We start from the raw sequence: 17,721 nt of genomic DNA, 5'->3' as shown, positions 1-17,721 counted from the left end.
TAATATTTTCATGTGTTTGATTGATAAACTAAATGAATATTGAGTTCAGCAGAAAAAAATTATTTATTTTAAGAGTTCTCTAAAGAGCTCAAGACACATTTTCTACACTCTTATGGAAATCCATCTATATTGTATGTCATGGATGCCTTGCTAAGGAAATGTAATGCAACATATTCACATTTTAAATTATAGAAGTTAGAAATTTCCATTTGTCTGAATGGAAAACATATTTCTATTTAATTTTGCACATTTTTTTCTGCACAGTCCACAAAAGTGGATTCCTTGAATACCCACTTTATCATGCAATATAGAATGATGTGAGAATTTTGATGGTGTGGACTCATTTCTCTTCTTTTTTTTTTTTTTTCAAATTTTTCCATTTTATATTCTTTCTTCTTTTTGTTAATAAAATTTTATCTTCTAGAAAAAAAAAAATTTGTTGATTGGATAGAAAATTCATGGTTTGTGGATTTTAACCATATGTTAAGTTTCAAAACCTAATTCAATCGTACACCTTCATGTATTGTTATGCATCCCCATGTATGTCTATTATATATATAAATCTTTGTTTTCTATGTCTTACTTAAAAATAACTTAATTTTGAGAATGTTATACACGAGTGAGAAGCCAATTAAATACTAATTGTAGACCTCGACTAAGTTGTCATGCAAACAATATTTGTGCCACCCGAAAAAAAGCCTTTAGACCTCAATTGAGCTATCACACAAACGATAGTTGGGCCACCCAGGAAAGCTTTTCAATGTTGGTATGCGTATCCAGTAAGGGTGTAAATCTATTCAGAAACAGTTATGTGGTTCAGTTCCAGATAGTGTTTGTTGTATTTCGAACCAAATTGTTCTGTTCTAAAATTTGATATTCAAATTGAATTTGTTCGGTTTCAGTCTGATTCTTCTACTCAGTTCATATATTATAATATACAATACATAGTATAATATATTATTTATAATATTATAGTATAGTACGGTAGTATTATAAATTCTAATACCAATATTAGCACTATATATTATACCATTTTAGTATTACAATGTATTAATATACTATAATATATTAGTATTATTATATATAAACACACTATAAAGTACAAGTATTCAAATTCGAGAATTGGTACTTAAATTTGGTCCCTATGCTGAATTTGGCTGAACCAAAATTGATACGATTTTGAAATTCGATACCCAAAAAATTCAGTTCAATTTTTTTTTTTTTTTTTATACGATTCGAATTTGACACCCTTAATATTCACGACGCTCTCTTAAATTTCTTTTGTTTTTTGGATCTAGTTACTTGTTTGTCTATGTAATATATGCTAACATTCCCTTTGTCTCTCTCTCTCATCCCACAATAGGGGCAGATATGTTATTTCATAACAAGGAGAGAGAGTTAGGCTACGGTAACGTTTCTATTCCAAAAACGACGTTTCATGTCAAAAACTGAAAATTTCAGTTTCTGTGTCAAAATGCTTTTTTTTTTTTTTTTGAACAAAACTGGAACGATGGAACTACCTTTTGTCGTTCCGTCAATTCTCATTTCCAACGTTTTATTTTTTTCACTTTTTACTTAAAAAAAAATAAAAATGAAACACGCCATAAATGTATCAAACTCTTTATTCTGTTTTTTCGTTCTCATAAAACAAAAAAATTCCAGAAACATTTCTCTGAAACATTACCAAACGCAGCCTTAGTTTAAGTTCATGGTATGCCTATACTGAAACAACATCAATATGGATCAATCGGATGGTTTTGCCCATCTTACATCTACATGAGATCGACAGTTCATTCACCTGAAAGTACATTTCATGTGCCAACACCTGTCCCTTTTGTTTCCTAATTACCCTCTTTAACTCTTTACATTCCCATAGTAAATGGAACAAATATTATCACATGAAATGTACATCCCGGTGAACATATGTGCAAAAGAACTCAACTCTATGGGATCACCAAGGACTCAATATCGGCATCATTTTTTATTGATACGAATCAACCAATTCACAGAGAGAGAGAGAGAGAGAGAGAGAGAGAGAGAGAGAGAGAGAGGCTTTAACTGTTATACTGGATGAATCATGATTGCCTTTCGTTTCTCTATCAAGCTTACTTTCACATCTGCTAAAAAGGAGAAAGGAATCTCCATGATTTTTCTTTTTATAACCCAACTTGCCCCTTTTCATTTTTTTCAAAGACAGTCGTTTTTCCAAACAAAACCAGCCATCTGGTCATTTGGATCTTTGTTCCTATCTCTGCCTTCTTCCCCTCCACAAATTCATCCACGACAAGCAACCACCACCTTGCCTGCAATTGCATTTGCACTTTTTCTCCTCTCTTTCTTCTTTCTTTCCTGCTGCCTCTGTTTCATCTCCGGATTCTTTCACTTCTATCTGCAACATCCACACCCCTTAGTACTGTCAGAATCAGGTCAGGTGTCTCTCTTTTTTAACCTTTTTTGGGTTTGGCTTTCACATGAGAACCTTTTGGCTGAATTAAATTTCCTTTCTTTGAGTTGAATGTCTCAAACAAGCCATATATTTATTTATATTAAAAAATAATAATAATAATAAAAAAAAAAAGAAAGAAACCCTTATAGAGTCAATTAAACTTAACCCAACTCCTCCTTATCCCAGCTATATGGGTTCGATTAAATGGATCATTTTTCTCCAACGAACTCTATTCAAAACCATATATTTATTATCATGGTTTTAAGTATTAAGTATGGATGCATCAGATCATGTATCGGTATTGAATTGGTTATGAAGATGGTATGGGTCGGTATCAAATATATTGGATAGTTTTACCCTCAAAGGCACTGATACTGTAGGATATTTTGACAATTATAACTGATCCAATATCGATATCTATATCAATGTTGGTTGATACTGATACAACTCATCCGATACGGCCAATCCATGCCAAATACCTAAAACCATGTTTGTTACTGATCCTAAGGCATGATAATGATAAATAAATGGCTCAACCCAATGGCCATTGGCCAAACTTGTGGTAGTATATCTTATGCATTGGGTAATGTTATCACTGCCATAACCTAAAATAGAAGGATCCAAAGGGCTGCTTGTTTATCCATAGGGAAAAATATTCTTTTTGGGGAATGTTAGAATAAGTAGAAAACTAGATCAATAATTCAATGATTTTCATAACTTAAAACAAGGTGAGAGGAAAGGTTAGGATAATCCATATGTTTCACCTTTCCTTGAACAATGAACAATATATAGCTGAGAAGTGGTCTTTCATTATTTCATTATTGCACTTTGGAATTCATGGTCTGTATAATCTGTCTCATTTAGAAAACTGTTAAGACTTAGCCAATTTAGATATTCATGGTCAGGATAACATTCCCTGGTTGAACCCTGAAGAGCTATTTTAAGTTAATTAATTACTAATTTGTTTTTTAATAAAGATTCTTCATTGAGCATCAAGATTCCCACAGGGTGGGATGGCCCACATGACATATAATTGTTTTGTTGTGAAGAAGGGTACATGATTTGATAGTGACTATGACAGGATATCTCTTTTAATGCATGGGGCCAATTGGATGGTCCATCGCCACAACTTGTGATCTGTGAACCCTACTTGTATCATTTATTTTCAAATGCTCCCCAAGCTGACTTTTTTTTCTTCTTAAAAGCATTTCAACAAGTCTCAATGATAATTGATGGGGTTTAGTAGCTTAAACTATCTATTCATCCCTACTTCACATGGATCTGACTGTGATTCCATTTCATTGGTCTATCCATAAAATATTCAACATGGGCAATCTAGACTACCCAAGATTAGCTAGGCCCCTCACTCACATAGGGGGAGGAGTTATCCTTCCCACATGGGATCTCACTGTTTAGGAGATATTCAGATTACGAATCAGAACAATTAATATGCCATTGACTCGTGATATAATACCTCATGGACAATGGGATCCTATATGGAAAAGTCACCATGAGGGGAGAGGATCAAGACTCAATCCTCAAGTTTCTAGTGGAATACCTCATCCTTGATTTTGGGTATTGAACTTGAGTTGGATGGCTCTCCACCTTCAACTTCACACTGCTTCAATGCTCTCTCTTTTATGGAAGGAGTAGAAGTGGGGCTTGGACCGCTTGAGCTGAGATCAGCTGGTGTAATTTGAGTGCCCACATCTCTAGTCAAATTCTCTACTTTCTTCTCTACATTCAAATCCACCAAAAGTAAAATAAGGGGAGAGCATAGATTTTAGATAAGAAAGGAAGATAAACATTTGAAGCATTTTAGACCTTGAGATGAAAATTCAGTTTCATCTTCTTGTGTTATGGAAGTACTCTTGCTTTGAACTTGGCGTGCATGGTAAGAGTAAATAAGAGGTCCAGACACTGTGAATCTACTAAGTGTTTTGGCAGATAAACACTCCATTGGGAATTCTCCTGAACGTGGGTTGCAGATATACTTCTCTGCTTCATTCCACTTGGAGTTTAGAGCAAATCCATCTGGTGATAAACATTCCCAACCATAATTTGATCTTCCCTGCAAAGCTGCAAAAAACCACACATTCATACATCTCCTCATCTAAAACTTGTGTCTAACACCATAAATCATCCAAACTTACCTTTTAGAGCACTTGTGAATGAGTAAGTTGATGGGTCAATCTCGTCTGTGAAGATAGATGAAGTTATCAAAGAGAATCATATATATATATAAGTCTGAGAGGGAGAGAGAGAGAGAGAGAGAAATACCTCTTAAGGTGTAGCCAGGTGAAGAAACAGTGCTTGAGATGGTTGTGTTTGATCTGAACGTCTTTGCATCTTCTCTAAAACTAGTGATATTTGAAGCTGAAAACCTTCTTGACTTGGTGTTCTCCCTGCTAATATTCCGAGCCTTGAGAGCCCACTCTCTTAGATTCAAATCCGGTTCATCTAGTCGCCTGGAACTTGGAGGAAGTTGATCCATGTTTGAAGCCATTAGAGCTCTACAATAGGAAGTTGGAAACTAAAGGCTTAGGCACATAGTCATAGTTCACATAGATATATGGGCCATAGGTGGAGGGAAAAAGAAAGCTACCTGCTTGTGTAGACACATATGGTATATAGCACTACCCTGACCCATTCGTTGAAGATGCTTTCGTGTAGTCTCCCATTGGTCTACACATTGCTCCAATGACACGCAAGTGGGTAACGTTCTCCACCAACTCACTTACTGAAAGGAAAAAAGAAAGCTACCCGCTTGCATAGACACATATGGTATATAGCGCTACCCTGACCCATTCGCTGAACATGCTTCCGTGTGGTCACCCATTGATTTACGCATTGCTCCAATGACCACCGAAGTGGGTAACGTTCTCCCCCAACTCACTTAATAAAAGGAAAAAAGAAAGTTGTCCGCCTACATAGACACATATGGTAAATATATAGCACTACACTGACTCATACGTTGAAGATGTTTCCATGCAACCTCCCATTGATCTGCATATTGGTTCAATAACAGCGCAAGCGGGTAACGTTCTCCACCAACTCACTTATATGTCCTTAATTTAACGGTCTTGATCAAAGAATTGGTGGGCCATCACTCATTAAGAAACTACTTAACAAATAAAGTGATTGATGATGATTAATTTGGTTATCATTGTGGGAATCTAAGGTTTAAGGGTTTCAAGTTGAGGAAGGAGATGTCACCGTCGGGGTTAGTTTCGATGTGAGTTTTGCATCAAGGACGTCAGCAGAGATGGATAGCAGGAAAGGAGATTGAAAGTATATGGTTCATGTACATATGTGGTTTCAAATCACCAATATGAAATGAAAATGAGTACACAGGCATTAGGGAAGTGGTGGGTCCGGCAGGGGAGGCATCGTGGCCATCAGATATTCTGGTCAGTGTATGTAGCTAGAAAAAGGAAGGGGAAGAACTGCTCCTTCGTTAGGTATCAGTCACTGATCTTGCCTTTTTTGTATTATGAAAAGGAACAGTTCGATTTTTAAGAAAACAATTTTAGATTTGTTTGATAGTTGTCCCATAAAATGATTTGAAAGAAATGCTTAGTCTTTTCATTATGGTGTGAAAATCGTCTACAGTTGATGCATTGGTGCAGTGAGCATTGAATGGTTAAGAATCCCTTACAATGCATATACCCAGATGCTTTCAGTTGTTCAATGTTCACCGTACTTCACTGCTCACAGCGGAGGATGTGGACTCTTCATCATATCCTAAGACCTGTTTTGGGAAAGTAGAGTACTCTTGTAAGGCATTGATTAAAAGATTGCGGCTTGTAAGTTTCATTGTAATACCTTTCAAATTTCCAAGATCTTTTTCTTAGAAATCAAAAGATGATAGTTCTCCCTCCATTGAAAAGTCAATAAAAAATATGAAATGAAATATCGCTGCCCGATTATGTCCTTTGCGCCCAGGCACAGGCAGGCGAAAAAATACTGCATTGCCCCCCAAGTGTATGCTGAAAATGCCTCCACAGGGCCTCCCAATGGTCTACACATTGGTGCAATGGCACACAGACGGCAGTGTTCTCTTACCCAAAAACTATATAACAAATTAATTTTGCAGAAGTAAAAGAAAAAATTATTTGGTTCCCTCCATTTTCTTGTATCGTTCTCTTTATTTAGCTTTGTTTCTTCCTCCCTTCCCCTCCCCTCCCCTCCCCTCCCCTCCCCTCCCTTTTCCTTTTTATTGTATCCCTTCCTTTTTTTGCTTGTTTCTTGGTCCCCCTTTTTTTTTATTGTACCCCTCCCTTCTTGTTTCTTCTTCCCTCCCTCCCTCCCTTTTGCTTTATCTCCTCTCTTAAGGGTTGAGGCTTTTCTCTTTAGAGCTTGGTAGGGCTCTCTCCCTATTCTAGCGAATTTGGCTTTGTTAATTGTATATGTTTATCTTTCCTGTTTTTATATATATTTCATTCATCAAAAAAAATAAAAAAATTAAAAGTATGGGAAAAGGTTGGGTATGTTACCAGTATACCGTATGTTAGCACCCGCTGTGTCTATCTCTCTCTTCCCCTTTTTAAAATGACCCTCGTATCCTTCTGAATGATACCCCATAATGTGCCCCAATTGGTGCTTTCCGCTATTTTACCATACCCCGGCAGCATATCTATCCCTTTCCCTTAAAGTATCCCTTTTGTCCTCATATAACAAATTTCTCTTAAAGGTTGTGTTTTCAACTTAAAGCCTAAATTAAGTGTTAAACTCTAGAAATGAATTTATCTATTCAAGGATATCATAATAAAATTAGATTCCTATCCAAATCAATTATAAAAGAACAATAAAATAGGTATAGTTACTAGTAGGAATGTCAATCCTGAGCCCGCACCAGTAGGCTCAACCCAGCCCGACTCTCTTAAAGCCCAACTTCAACCGGCCCATTTAATAAACGTGTCGGGCTCAAGCCAGGCCCGTTTATTAAACGGTCGTTTACAGTGCAAAGTAGCCTGTCGGGTGCCTGATTGGCCCGACTTACTTAGCCCAACCGACCCGACCCCGTTTAGAAAAATGCTTAAATTGTAAATAACTATTCTACCACTAATACTACAAAATATGAGTAATGCTTAAATTGTAAATACCTTTTCTAAGAATCTTATCTTCTTAAATTCTAAGAAAAATGCTTAAATTGCAAAGCTAATAGTTTAATCCGCTTAATAAATGATTTTAGGATAGGCCTGTTTAGAGCCCATTTAGAATTAAATAGGCTCATAGCCCGTTTAAGGCCCATTTAAGGTAGCCCGATTAAAGCCTGACACCAATCGGCCCAATTATAAACCATACCATGCCCCCCAAACCCAGGCCCGTTTAAGTAAACGGAAGTTCACAGTGCAAGGATTTCACACTGCCAGGCTCAGTTAGGCCTGACCGATTGACATCCCTAGTTACTAGCATGTAGGACTAATAGATGTGAGGAAGAATTCAAATCTCTTCTTGTGCTTGAATCAAAGATGATAGATATTTAGACGAGGAAATATCACTTCCCTACCTTGAACTATGGCAATATATCAACTTGACCCTACACTTTTCCAAAAATATCACTCACCTCCCTTTAAACAGAAAGATTCTCTCTAATGTCCCCAACTGTTTGAAATGGCTATTAAGTCAACCAACTTTTTCAATAATCTCTAAACTACCCCTTACCAGTTAAAATCCCAAAATACCCTTAATGAACTAAAGCCCTCTTTCCCTTTCCCCTTCCTTGGATCAGAACACCTGCAACTCCTCTCTCTTTGCCTCTCCTTCAAATATCCTTGGGAAACCTATGCAAGTAAACAACTACCCAGCGCAGTTGGTGAAGTTGGTGAGTTGTGGTGTGCAAAAAACCCATGTTCACCAGGAGGTCTCAAGTTCGAGCCTCCTGACTGTTACCTACTTCCCTCCCTACGTGTCCAAAAAAAAAAAAACCTATGCAAGTAAAGTGTTCAACTAAATACCCATGAAGATCCCTAGCTGCCAATTCCTAGGTTGGTGTTGGTTGGTTCATGTCCTTCAAGAAAGGAAACCACTGCAAAGAAAGAATATCACATGGAGAATAGAAAGATAGATAAGAGAGTGAAGCAAAGTAAATAAAAACAACAAAATAGAATGAGAAATACCAACAAAGGGAGGCATTCATTAGCATGTTTCTGAAGAACGGAGAACCCACCATGTGTGCTTGTATCAAACGCAGTTAACATCTTGCAAAAAGAATGAACGGTCGGTCGCAGAGGTTCAGAAGTGCTTGGATCAGAACTTCTGGGTTCACTTTGCTGTAGAAATTATATCAAAAGACTTGAGACTAAATTTTCTTCCTTCGCAACTAGACAATTTAATGTGTTGTAATAGGAGAGGTCATTAAGAAAGAGCTCCACGTCTCCAAGAGATAAGTGAAGCCTCAGTCAAGATAAGTGAAGTACGATCAAGATAAGAGAAGACTTAGTTAAGTACCCAACGTAACATAGAGTCTTGTAGCTCTCCTGTAAAACTCTTATTTGTTGTTTATCTTTTAACAATCCTATCTGCTGTAAACACTTAATAGCATTATAAATGCACAGGAACTCCACACGTTATTGGTGTGAGAGAAACCAATCTTTACATGGTATCAAGATCTAACCAGGTTCAATAAACACCATTCTATTTTTTTTTTTTTTCTTCCTTCCCCAGTTCTAATGGCTAATGGCTACCTCGTCATCCACGGCATCATCCTCCTCCCCCGTTCTCTCCTCCATTGTGTCGTCACCCTCGTCACACATCAGATGTTTCCTTCATCTCTTAGTTTTTCATCTCCCCCACACCCTCTTGCTTGCATTGGTGAACGGGCACCCACCATGGTCTGGCATGACTGACTAGGCCACCCCAACCACCGCATCACTTTTATCAACAAGAATGAGTTACCAGTGACTTCCTCCACAACTTCTAGCTTCTGTGAACCCTGTCAGTTGGGAAAGTCCCATTGTTTGCCTTTTTCTTCTTCTTTAAATTTATGTAGTGCACCATTGGAATTAATTTATTCAGATTTATGGGGGCCTTCTCCTGTTCCTTCTATTAATGGGTTTCGTTATTATATCAGCTTCATTGATGCTTATAGTAGATACATCTAGTTGTTTCCCTTAACTGTGAAATCAGAGGCACTACCAATCTTCATCAGATTTAAAACACAAGTGGAAAATTATTTTGGCACCAAAATTAAGGCCTTGCAAACCGACGGGGGCCGTGAATATCATATCTTTCATCATTGTTTGGGCACTCATGGCATCCTCCATTGCCTATCGTGCCCTCACACACAGGCCCAAAATGGGAGAGCTGAACGTAAACATAGACATATTGTTGAATCAGGGTTAAAACTGCTTACTCATGCTTCAGTTCCACACACCTACTGGGATGAGGCTTTTCTCACGGTTGTATTCTTCATTAGTTGGCTACCCACTTTGGTGCTCCACAATGTCACGCCATTTGAGAAATTATTTGGTCGTCAACCGGATTATTTGCAACTTAGAATGTTTGGGTGTGCTTGCTACCCAATGCTACGCCCTTACACCCAATCCAAACAATGAGTCTTCATAGGTTATTCTAATCAACACCGTGGTTATAGGGTCTTGATTGCAATACAAGTAGAGTGTATGTTTCCCGCCATGTGATTTTCAATGAATCCCATTTCCCCTTTGCCACCACCCCACTGCCTCCCCCCACAAACCACAATCCTCCCAACCAGTCACACTCGGTCCCTTTCCTACCCCACCCCACCCCACCCCACCCCTTCCTATTCAAGAGGTGCCTCCTTCCCCTCCACCAAGTTGCCATCGCCACCTCTATCTCCTCCCTCCCCACCAACTCTTCCCTCCTCTACCTCCCAACCAAATACTTAAATCTACTAATCTTAAATATCCTATTCCACCCGAACCAATAGCTCAAGCTCTTCTGACCCCATCTGGAAAACGGATATTTAGCTGAGAATTCCCAGCTTAGCTGTGACTCAATGATCGGGAGAACTCTCCCCACCGGGTCAATTAGGGCTACTACTCTTTCTTATGGAAAGAGAAAGTCCTACTTCTCTTGCTTGCTTGGCTAGCTTTTTGAGCGAAGAGCTTTCTCTTGCTCTTTCTTTGCTTCGCTAGCTTAATAGTTTTTTTCTAAGCTTTCCTATATCTATTGTAAAAATGGAATAGTTCTTGATTTCCTTCTCTATCCGAAGCAATAACCCCCAATCCTCCCCACCCTCCACCACCTCGACCAACTCACCACATGATTACTCACCTTAAAAACAATATAAGGAAGCCCAAGGCTTTGCTGGCCACTAAACATCCATTATGTTCATACTTTCATTCCATCGTCAAAGACACTGAACCTACTTGCTTTTCATCTGCTAACAAAGATTCCATGTGGCGCCTTTCAATGGCACCTTAGTTCAACACCCTTATTAGGAATGGGACTTGGGAACTGGTCCCTTATCACCCTTCAATGAATGTCGTCAATTGCAAATGGATTTATCATATCAAGACTAAGGCAGACAACACTATTGATCGCTTCAAAGCCCGTCTTGTTGCTAAGGGCTTCACTCAACAGGCTGGTTTAGATTATGACGAAACTTTCAGTCCTATCGTTAAACCAGCCACGAATCGGGTTGTCCTCTCACTGGCTATTACCTACAATTGGCCATTACGTCAGCTTGATGTCCAAAATGCGTTCTTGCATGAGACTCTCAATGAACAAGTCTTCATGAAACAACCACAGGGATACGTTGATCCACGCTATCCATCTCATGTCTGGCAGCTCCGAAAGGCACTCTATGGTCTTAAGCAGGCCCGAAGGGCCTGGTATCATTGACTGAGTACCTATCTTATCACTCTGGGCTTTGTGATATCTCAGGCTGATTCTTCTTTATTTGTTCTGCGCACCCCACCCCACATCATGTGCTTATTCTTCTCATTTATGTCGATGATATAATAATCACAGGCAGCAATACACAATTAGTCACCACCCTTATATCTTGGCTTGGCCACAAATTTGCCATCAAAGATCTTGGGGCACTAAGTCCCTCTTTGGTATCTTTTTTTTTTTTTTTACCTAATTAACAAAAATCATTAATGAAAACTATTTTTTATCAAAACATAAAAATGGCTTGGTAACTATTTGAGAAAAATGGTTTCTTATGAGAAATAGTTTGGTAACTCTATGTGCAAAATGATTTTTTGAATAAATGGGTGAAGAGATTCCCTTCACAAATCCGCTTTATAACTCTTTTTATCCACTTTGGATTGAACAAGAGGGGATAAAGGGCTTGGATTTCTAATTATAAAGCAAATGACTACTTTACCCTTTCATATTGAGACTTTAAGCACGTGCTCATTAAAGTTCAATGCCAAAATAGCTAAAAATAAATTTTGGCCAAAACTCATAAATGACTCTTGATCTCTTTTTTATTTTTATGTTTTATCAATTTTTTTTTAAATAGAAACAAGCTCCATAAATGATACCAAATGCAGTCAACCATTTTTGTGAACAAAAATCAAAAATAAAAATGATACCAAAGAGGGCCTAAATTATTTTCTTGGAATTAAATGTCGACGTATGTCTCAAGGTCTTCACTTGACTCAATCCAAGTATGCATCTGGTCTTCTTCAAAGGAAGTCTATGATGGATGCCAAACCGTGTTCAACTCTGACGGCTATGTCTTCATCCAAGCTGTCCAAAGAATCAGGTCAACCCCTTTCCTTTCCGATGTCACCTTTTATCGTAGCACCGTCAATGCCTTACAATAACACGTCCTGACCTCACCTTCTCTGTTAATAAGGTATGTCAATTCATGCATTCACCCACCACTGAACATTGTCTGGCTGTCAAGAGACTTCTCCATTATCTCAAGGCTACCCTCCATTTTAGTATCCAAATTCAACCGCTTAGTTCTGTCCAACTTAATGCCTTTACTGGCGCTGACTGGGTGGGCTACCCCGATTATCACAAATCAACTAGTGGCTTTTGTATATAACTGGATAAGAACTTGATCTCATGGAGCTCCAAGAAACAACTAACCGTTGCTCAGTCCAGCACTGAGTCTAAGTACAAGGGTGTTGCCAACTCTGCTTCTAAGTTACTATGGTTGCAATATCTTTTTCGTGATCTGGGCTACACTCCACTTTGCCCCCCGATTATTTGGTGTGATAACATTGGTGCAACTTATCTTGCTTCCAATCCTATATTTCACGTGAGAACCAAACACGTCAAAATTGACTATTATTTCGTTCGTGATCAATTCACCAAGAAGGCCTTGGATGTTAAGTCCCTTCCCACTCAAGATCAAACAACACACATTATGACCAAGCCCCTCTCGGTTTCTCGCTTTACTACTCTTCATTCCAAGCTCACTGTGGATGCTCCATCCCTTTGCTTGAGGGGGTGTAATAGGAGAGGTCATCAAGAAAGAGCTCCACATCTCCGACAGATAAGTGAAGCCTCAGTCAAGATAAGAGAAGACTTAGTCAAGTACCCAACGTAACATAGAGTCTTGTAGCTCTCCTGCAAAAGTCTTGTAGCCCTCCTGCAAAACTCTTATTTGTTGTTATCTTGTAACAGTCCTATCTACTGTAAACATTTAGCAGCATTATAAATGCACAAGAACTCCACACGTTATTGGTGTGAGAAAAACCAATGTTTACAGGTTGAAATTCAAGAAGTAAGCAAGTCTTACATCTATCTCAGGTTGTAAGGTGATTTGCCCGTAAACTTCATCTGTTTCTTGTTCAGTCTGGAAATAATATAAATCAACAAATCTACAAAATATAATAAAAAAAAGGGGATAATAAAGAAAGGCTAAGTTTTCAAAGAAGAACAATACCAACAACTGAATGTGTATAACATGACATAGGATTTTGGAAAGAAGATTAAACGAAGGAATCTATTGATTCAATTCCTGATTTTTCGATGCTTCTAACTGTAAAATCCCAAGGAATAGGTAGAGAAACACAATTACTTCATGTAAGATAGAAAGAAAAAGAGAAGACGAAGCAAAGCTTGATTGTTGAAAAATTTAAGACATAATAGAGGACCGCTTACTTGCTCCATGTGAAAATGCAGGAAGTAGAAAACCCTCTCGCCCTCCCGAAGAACATCGACGAGAGGATGTGCACAAGCTCTCCAAGGATATTTGAAGGAGATGCAAAGAGATTTAACTGAGGAGGAATTAGTTGAACACCTTACCTGCATAGGTTTCCCAAGGATATTTGAAGGAGATGCAAAGAGAGAGGAGTTGCAGATGTTTTGATCGAAGGAAGGGGAAAGGGAAAGAGGGCTTTAGTTCATTAAGGGTATTTTGGGTTTTTAACTAGTAAGGGGTAATTTAGGGATTATTGAAAAATTTGGCTGACTTAACAGTCATTTCAAACTGTTAGGGACGTTAAATAAAATCTTTCTATTTAAGGGGAGGTGAGTGATATTTTAAAAAAGTGTAGGGTCAAGTTGATATTTCGCTATAGTTCAGGGAGGGGAGTGATATTTCCTCTTGACAATAATGATTCCCTTTTCAGATTAATTGTAGCTGATCTTTGTACTAGTGCAATCTATTTCAATTGTTCCCCTGATTTCTTTGAAGATCCTCATTATCTTAGATATTGTTACTCTTAACCCCAAGGGGTAGCCGAGTTGGCAAGAGACCTTCACCTTAGGAAGCGTGTGATTCTAAGTTTGATTCCTCTTACCTCCTTGGAGCCATTCACACGGGAGTGTTTAGTACTCTTCCAATGACAGTTGAATGGTCATCATTTAACCCCGATATGACCTGGTTCATGCAGTTGTGGATCAGTATGGACCCAGGGGACTAATCAAGCCGAAGACCTGAATATCAGTCATTAGCAAAAAAATAAAAAATAAAAATAAACTAGATATTGCTACTCTTCTAATACAACTGAAGGATTTAAAACAAAACCAGGTTCTCTAAATCTATAAAATAGGATGAGGTATAGATACATGGCAAACAAGTCTTTAAGGAATAAAGTATTCCATCTCATCCATATCCTCTTCGTGAACTTGAGATTGTTACAACACCTAATGGTAACATCTAGTTGAAATTATAATCAATATACTTCTTCACTTCTCCCATTTCACCTCATCATCAATGCTCATCTATTCCCTTTATTACAAAATCTTAGAAATCAAAGTTCAAGTTGGAGAATTCCTAAGAATATAGAGCATATTGAAATAATCTATCCTATTTATAAAAGAGCTCCTAGTTCATAAAATAATTTTGAAATCAATATGGTAGAAATATAATTTCATATAGATAAATAATTTTATATTATTAAATATATATTTATCTCATCAAAATATAGAAATAATTTTTTAAACATTATATAGTAGAAGAACAAAGAGAAATTCATATCTTTGGAATGAAGAACAAAGAGAAATGTGCGGTGAAAGCCTCTATATCCTCCCTGCAAATCTAATGCCCACCAAGAGATTTCTGGATTCCTTATAGAAGACCCATCAAAATTCCATATTACATGAGGAACCGAGCCTTGGAATCTGTTTTAGCGATTTCTGGCAACTAAAGCCAAGGGAGGCTCCAAAGTCTAAGAGGCACTATTGTTAAAGCCACTAGACATTGGAGCTTACTGATAGTACATGTGAAGCAGAGTAATGGTGGAAAATGACCGAAGAAATCATTACTCGAAACATCAATGTGCTCTGGATTGGAATGCAAACCTAAATCTCTAATAAGCAATTGCAAAAGTTATTGTTGAAGATCTGGATTTCTGCAAGGTTGGGTTGGAAGCAATATTCTTCATAATCTAGCCTTCCAAATTACACCCGTGCATTAATTCGGTCTAATTTGAACTTTGTTAATAGGTGATGCACCAAAGAATGTCAATATCGATGACCTTTGGATGGAAACAATTTACTATTTGGAAGGAAGGAATAACCCCTCTTGCCAGTGTAGACTTTGCCGGACACTGGAAAGGTTTCAGACTTCCAAGCTTTCGTGTAAGAGACCCGAACATCCCTCTCATATTACTCTCATGCATGGTAAACACTCTCTATATGATCATGCATAATTTCCTAGGGAACCTCCCTAGGTGTTAAAAAAGAAGGATAAAACCAACTAAGTATAGGAGCTGTTACTATCCACCGTTAGCACCCACTGGTTGAAAAACGACCTACTGGTGACCATCAACCAATGGGTCTTGCTGTGCTAAATTGCATTCTTTGCTCATAGGACCCGTTGTATGCATATTGACCCACTCTAACCTTGCCCCCACATTACATGGGACCTACCCTCTTAACTTACACACCTTGTGGGTCTAAAGTGGTGGGTCCACGTAGCCCAACCCTTGGGTTAAGCCAATTTAGCCAAAGCCCACAAATAAGCAAACAAACCCTAATTGGTCTTGGCTATATAAGGGAAAAATGAGCCTTAAGCTCATTGCTTCACCTGAGAAAAACATGGGAGAGGAGAGAAAGAAGGAGAAGAAGGAAGAGGGAGAAGACTTCCAGCTACCTCCCGTTGTTGCCGATTGCTTCCAAAGGTAAGGAAACACCTTCCTCATCCTCTTTTCCTCTTCCATTTTGGGTTTGGGTAGGTAGAGAGTTGGGGGTTTACTGGGTTGGAGGGGTACGCCTTGAACCTAGTGACTTTGGATAGCTAGGAATGTGCACACTACATTTCCCTTTGCATTTCTTGAGATCCCAATGCATTTCCCAAACTCGGAAAGAAATTTTCCCAAATGAGGGTTCATGGTTTCGGTCGAAGAATAGACTTAGCTCCCAAATGGCCCAATGAAAACACGCTCATCTGAACTTAAATGAAAGGTGAGAAAACCCTCTATGAACCCCACAGAACAAATCCCGACAATCGGGCTTGAGGTGGCGAGTGTTTAGCACTTTCTAGGTTTTTCCACCAGAAGGTGTCCACCAATAGGTCCACTACCAACCTATGAAGGTTGAGATCTTAAATAGCTACTACCCATGTCACCGCTTGATACCACCTGTAGGAACAGACATTTACCTATGACCAACAACCAGTGGTGTCTAAGACCTGGTGGGCCTCTGTCCATCTCACTGGTAGCACCCACCGATACCATACTAAACTTTCCATTGGGAATATTTTGAGAATTTTGAGGTACCCTCTATGGGCTCTATTAAACACATTTTGATTCCCGTTTTACCCTTATAACTAAGACATAGATGATCACATTCGATGAGGCCTAGCGGGGTATACTTTGAGCATTTCCTTAAGAAATTTTCACCTAGTCAACAGACGAAGTGAGTGGTGGTCTGACCTTAATTTTAAAGTGTTTTAATATTCAAAATGATGTATGAAATTGCAAGCATGTGTTTTTAAGATTTCTTATCATGTATGTCTATATGAATTGTATAAGCTATTTTATTTGAGCCATGTATATTATAAATGAAAATCGATAAGTTGTCTATTTTCTGATCAGCAATCTTAGAGGGCTTCAATCTCACTTTAAATTATAGAGAAACATAAAATAGAAGAAGAAAGAAAGAAGAATGAAGAAGGGTGGGTAGGGGAATGGCTATCTAAAAATGGCCCTTTTACCCACAACTATCTCATTTGTTGAACATCTTATCTGAAGAATAAGAAGCAACAATGGTTATAAAATTAATTCCTTCATTATGTAAAGCATTAGAACAGACTACGGCTGTTTAAATGGCCTTACAACTGATTACAAAAAAGAAAATTATGGAAATAAAAACTTAACTCCTAAAACTTGGGACTAAGAATCAAATAGTGACTAACAATAAAAGGAACCAAATAAGAAACTAAATCTCCTAACAAAAACCTAACAAAGGAAAACTACTTGCTGCCTAAGGGAACAAAAAAATAAACAAATATTAGTTTTGCTTGCTGAATTCGATGGGCAGATCTAGCTTCTACTGAAGATTTCTTCTTTCCATATTTCTGGGACAGTTGTAGGCTTTTAGAAGGACCATATGGGACACCAGCATTGTTCACATAAATAGCAACTCATGAACAATATTTTCGGTTCACTCTATTCTTACTCATGCTTTGATCTACATCATATATATATTTTCATCGTGGGCAATGGGACAATGTTTTTAAAATTGACCAAGCCTCATACCACTCTTGCACGATGCTTGAAAACCTGAATGATCCAATCACATAACTGGGAGGGCTATATTTGATTGCAAGGGAAATTTAAAGAGGATAAAAGTGACATTTTTCAAATTTAATGTAATTGTATAAACTATTTAAATTTCTCACTATATTTAGTAATAATACATTCTACATGTATGCA

The 17,721-nt window shown here is 38.0% G+C and overlaps 1 protein-coding gene across 1 annotated transcript; it reads right to left on the bottom strand.

The window, feature by feature from the left end:
• Positions 1–2,064: 2,064 nt before the first annotated feature.
• Positions 2,065–4,996, bottom strand: LOC122093562. The gene is made up of 5 exons (XM_042663918.1): positions 4,727–4,996; positions 4,600–4,644; positions 4,271–4,525; positions 4,005–4,183; positions 2,065–2,389 (listed from the first exon to the last, which is right to left on the bottom strand). The coding sequence occupies exons 1-5, from the start codon at positions 4,950–4,952 to the stop codon at positions 2,246–2,248; spliced, it is 849 nt and encodes a 282-aa protein (XP_042519852.1). The 5' UTR covers positions 4,953–4,996; the 3' UTR covers positions 2,065–2,245.
• Between the last annotated feature and the right edge of the window lie 12,725 nt (positions 4,997–17,721).

Source organism: Macadamia integrifolia, chromosome 11, assembly GCF_013358625.1.
Source record: "Macadamia integrifolia cultivar HAES 741 chromosome 11, SCU_Mint_v3, whole genome shotgun sequence".
Lineage (NCBI taxonomy): Eukaryota > Viridiplantae > Streptophyta > Magnoliopsida > Proteales > Proteaceae > Macadamia > Macadamia integrifolia.
Note: the sequence above shows the minus strand (reverse complement) of the source record. Positions and strands in the feature narration are given on the sequence as shown.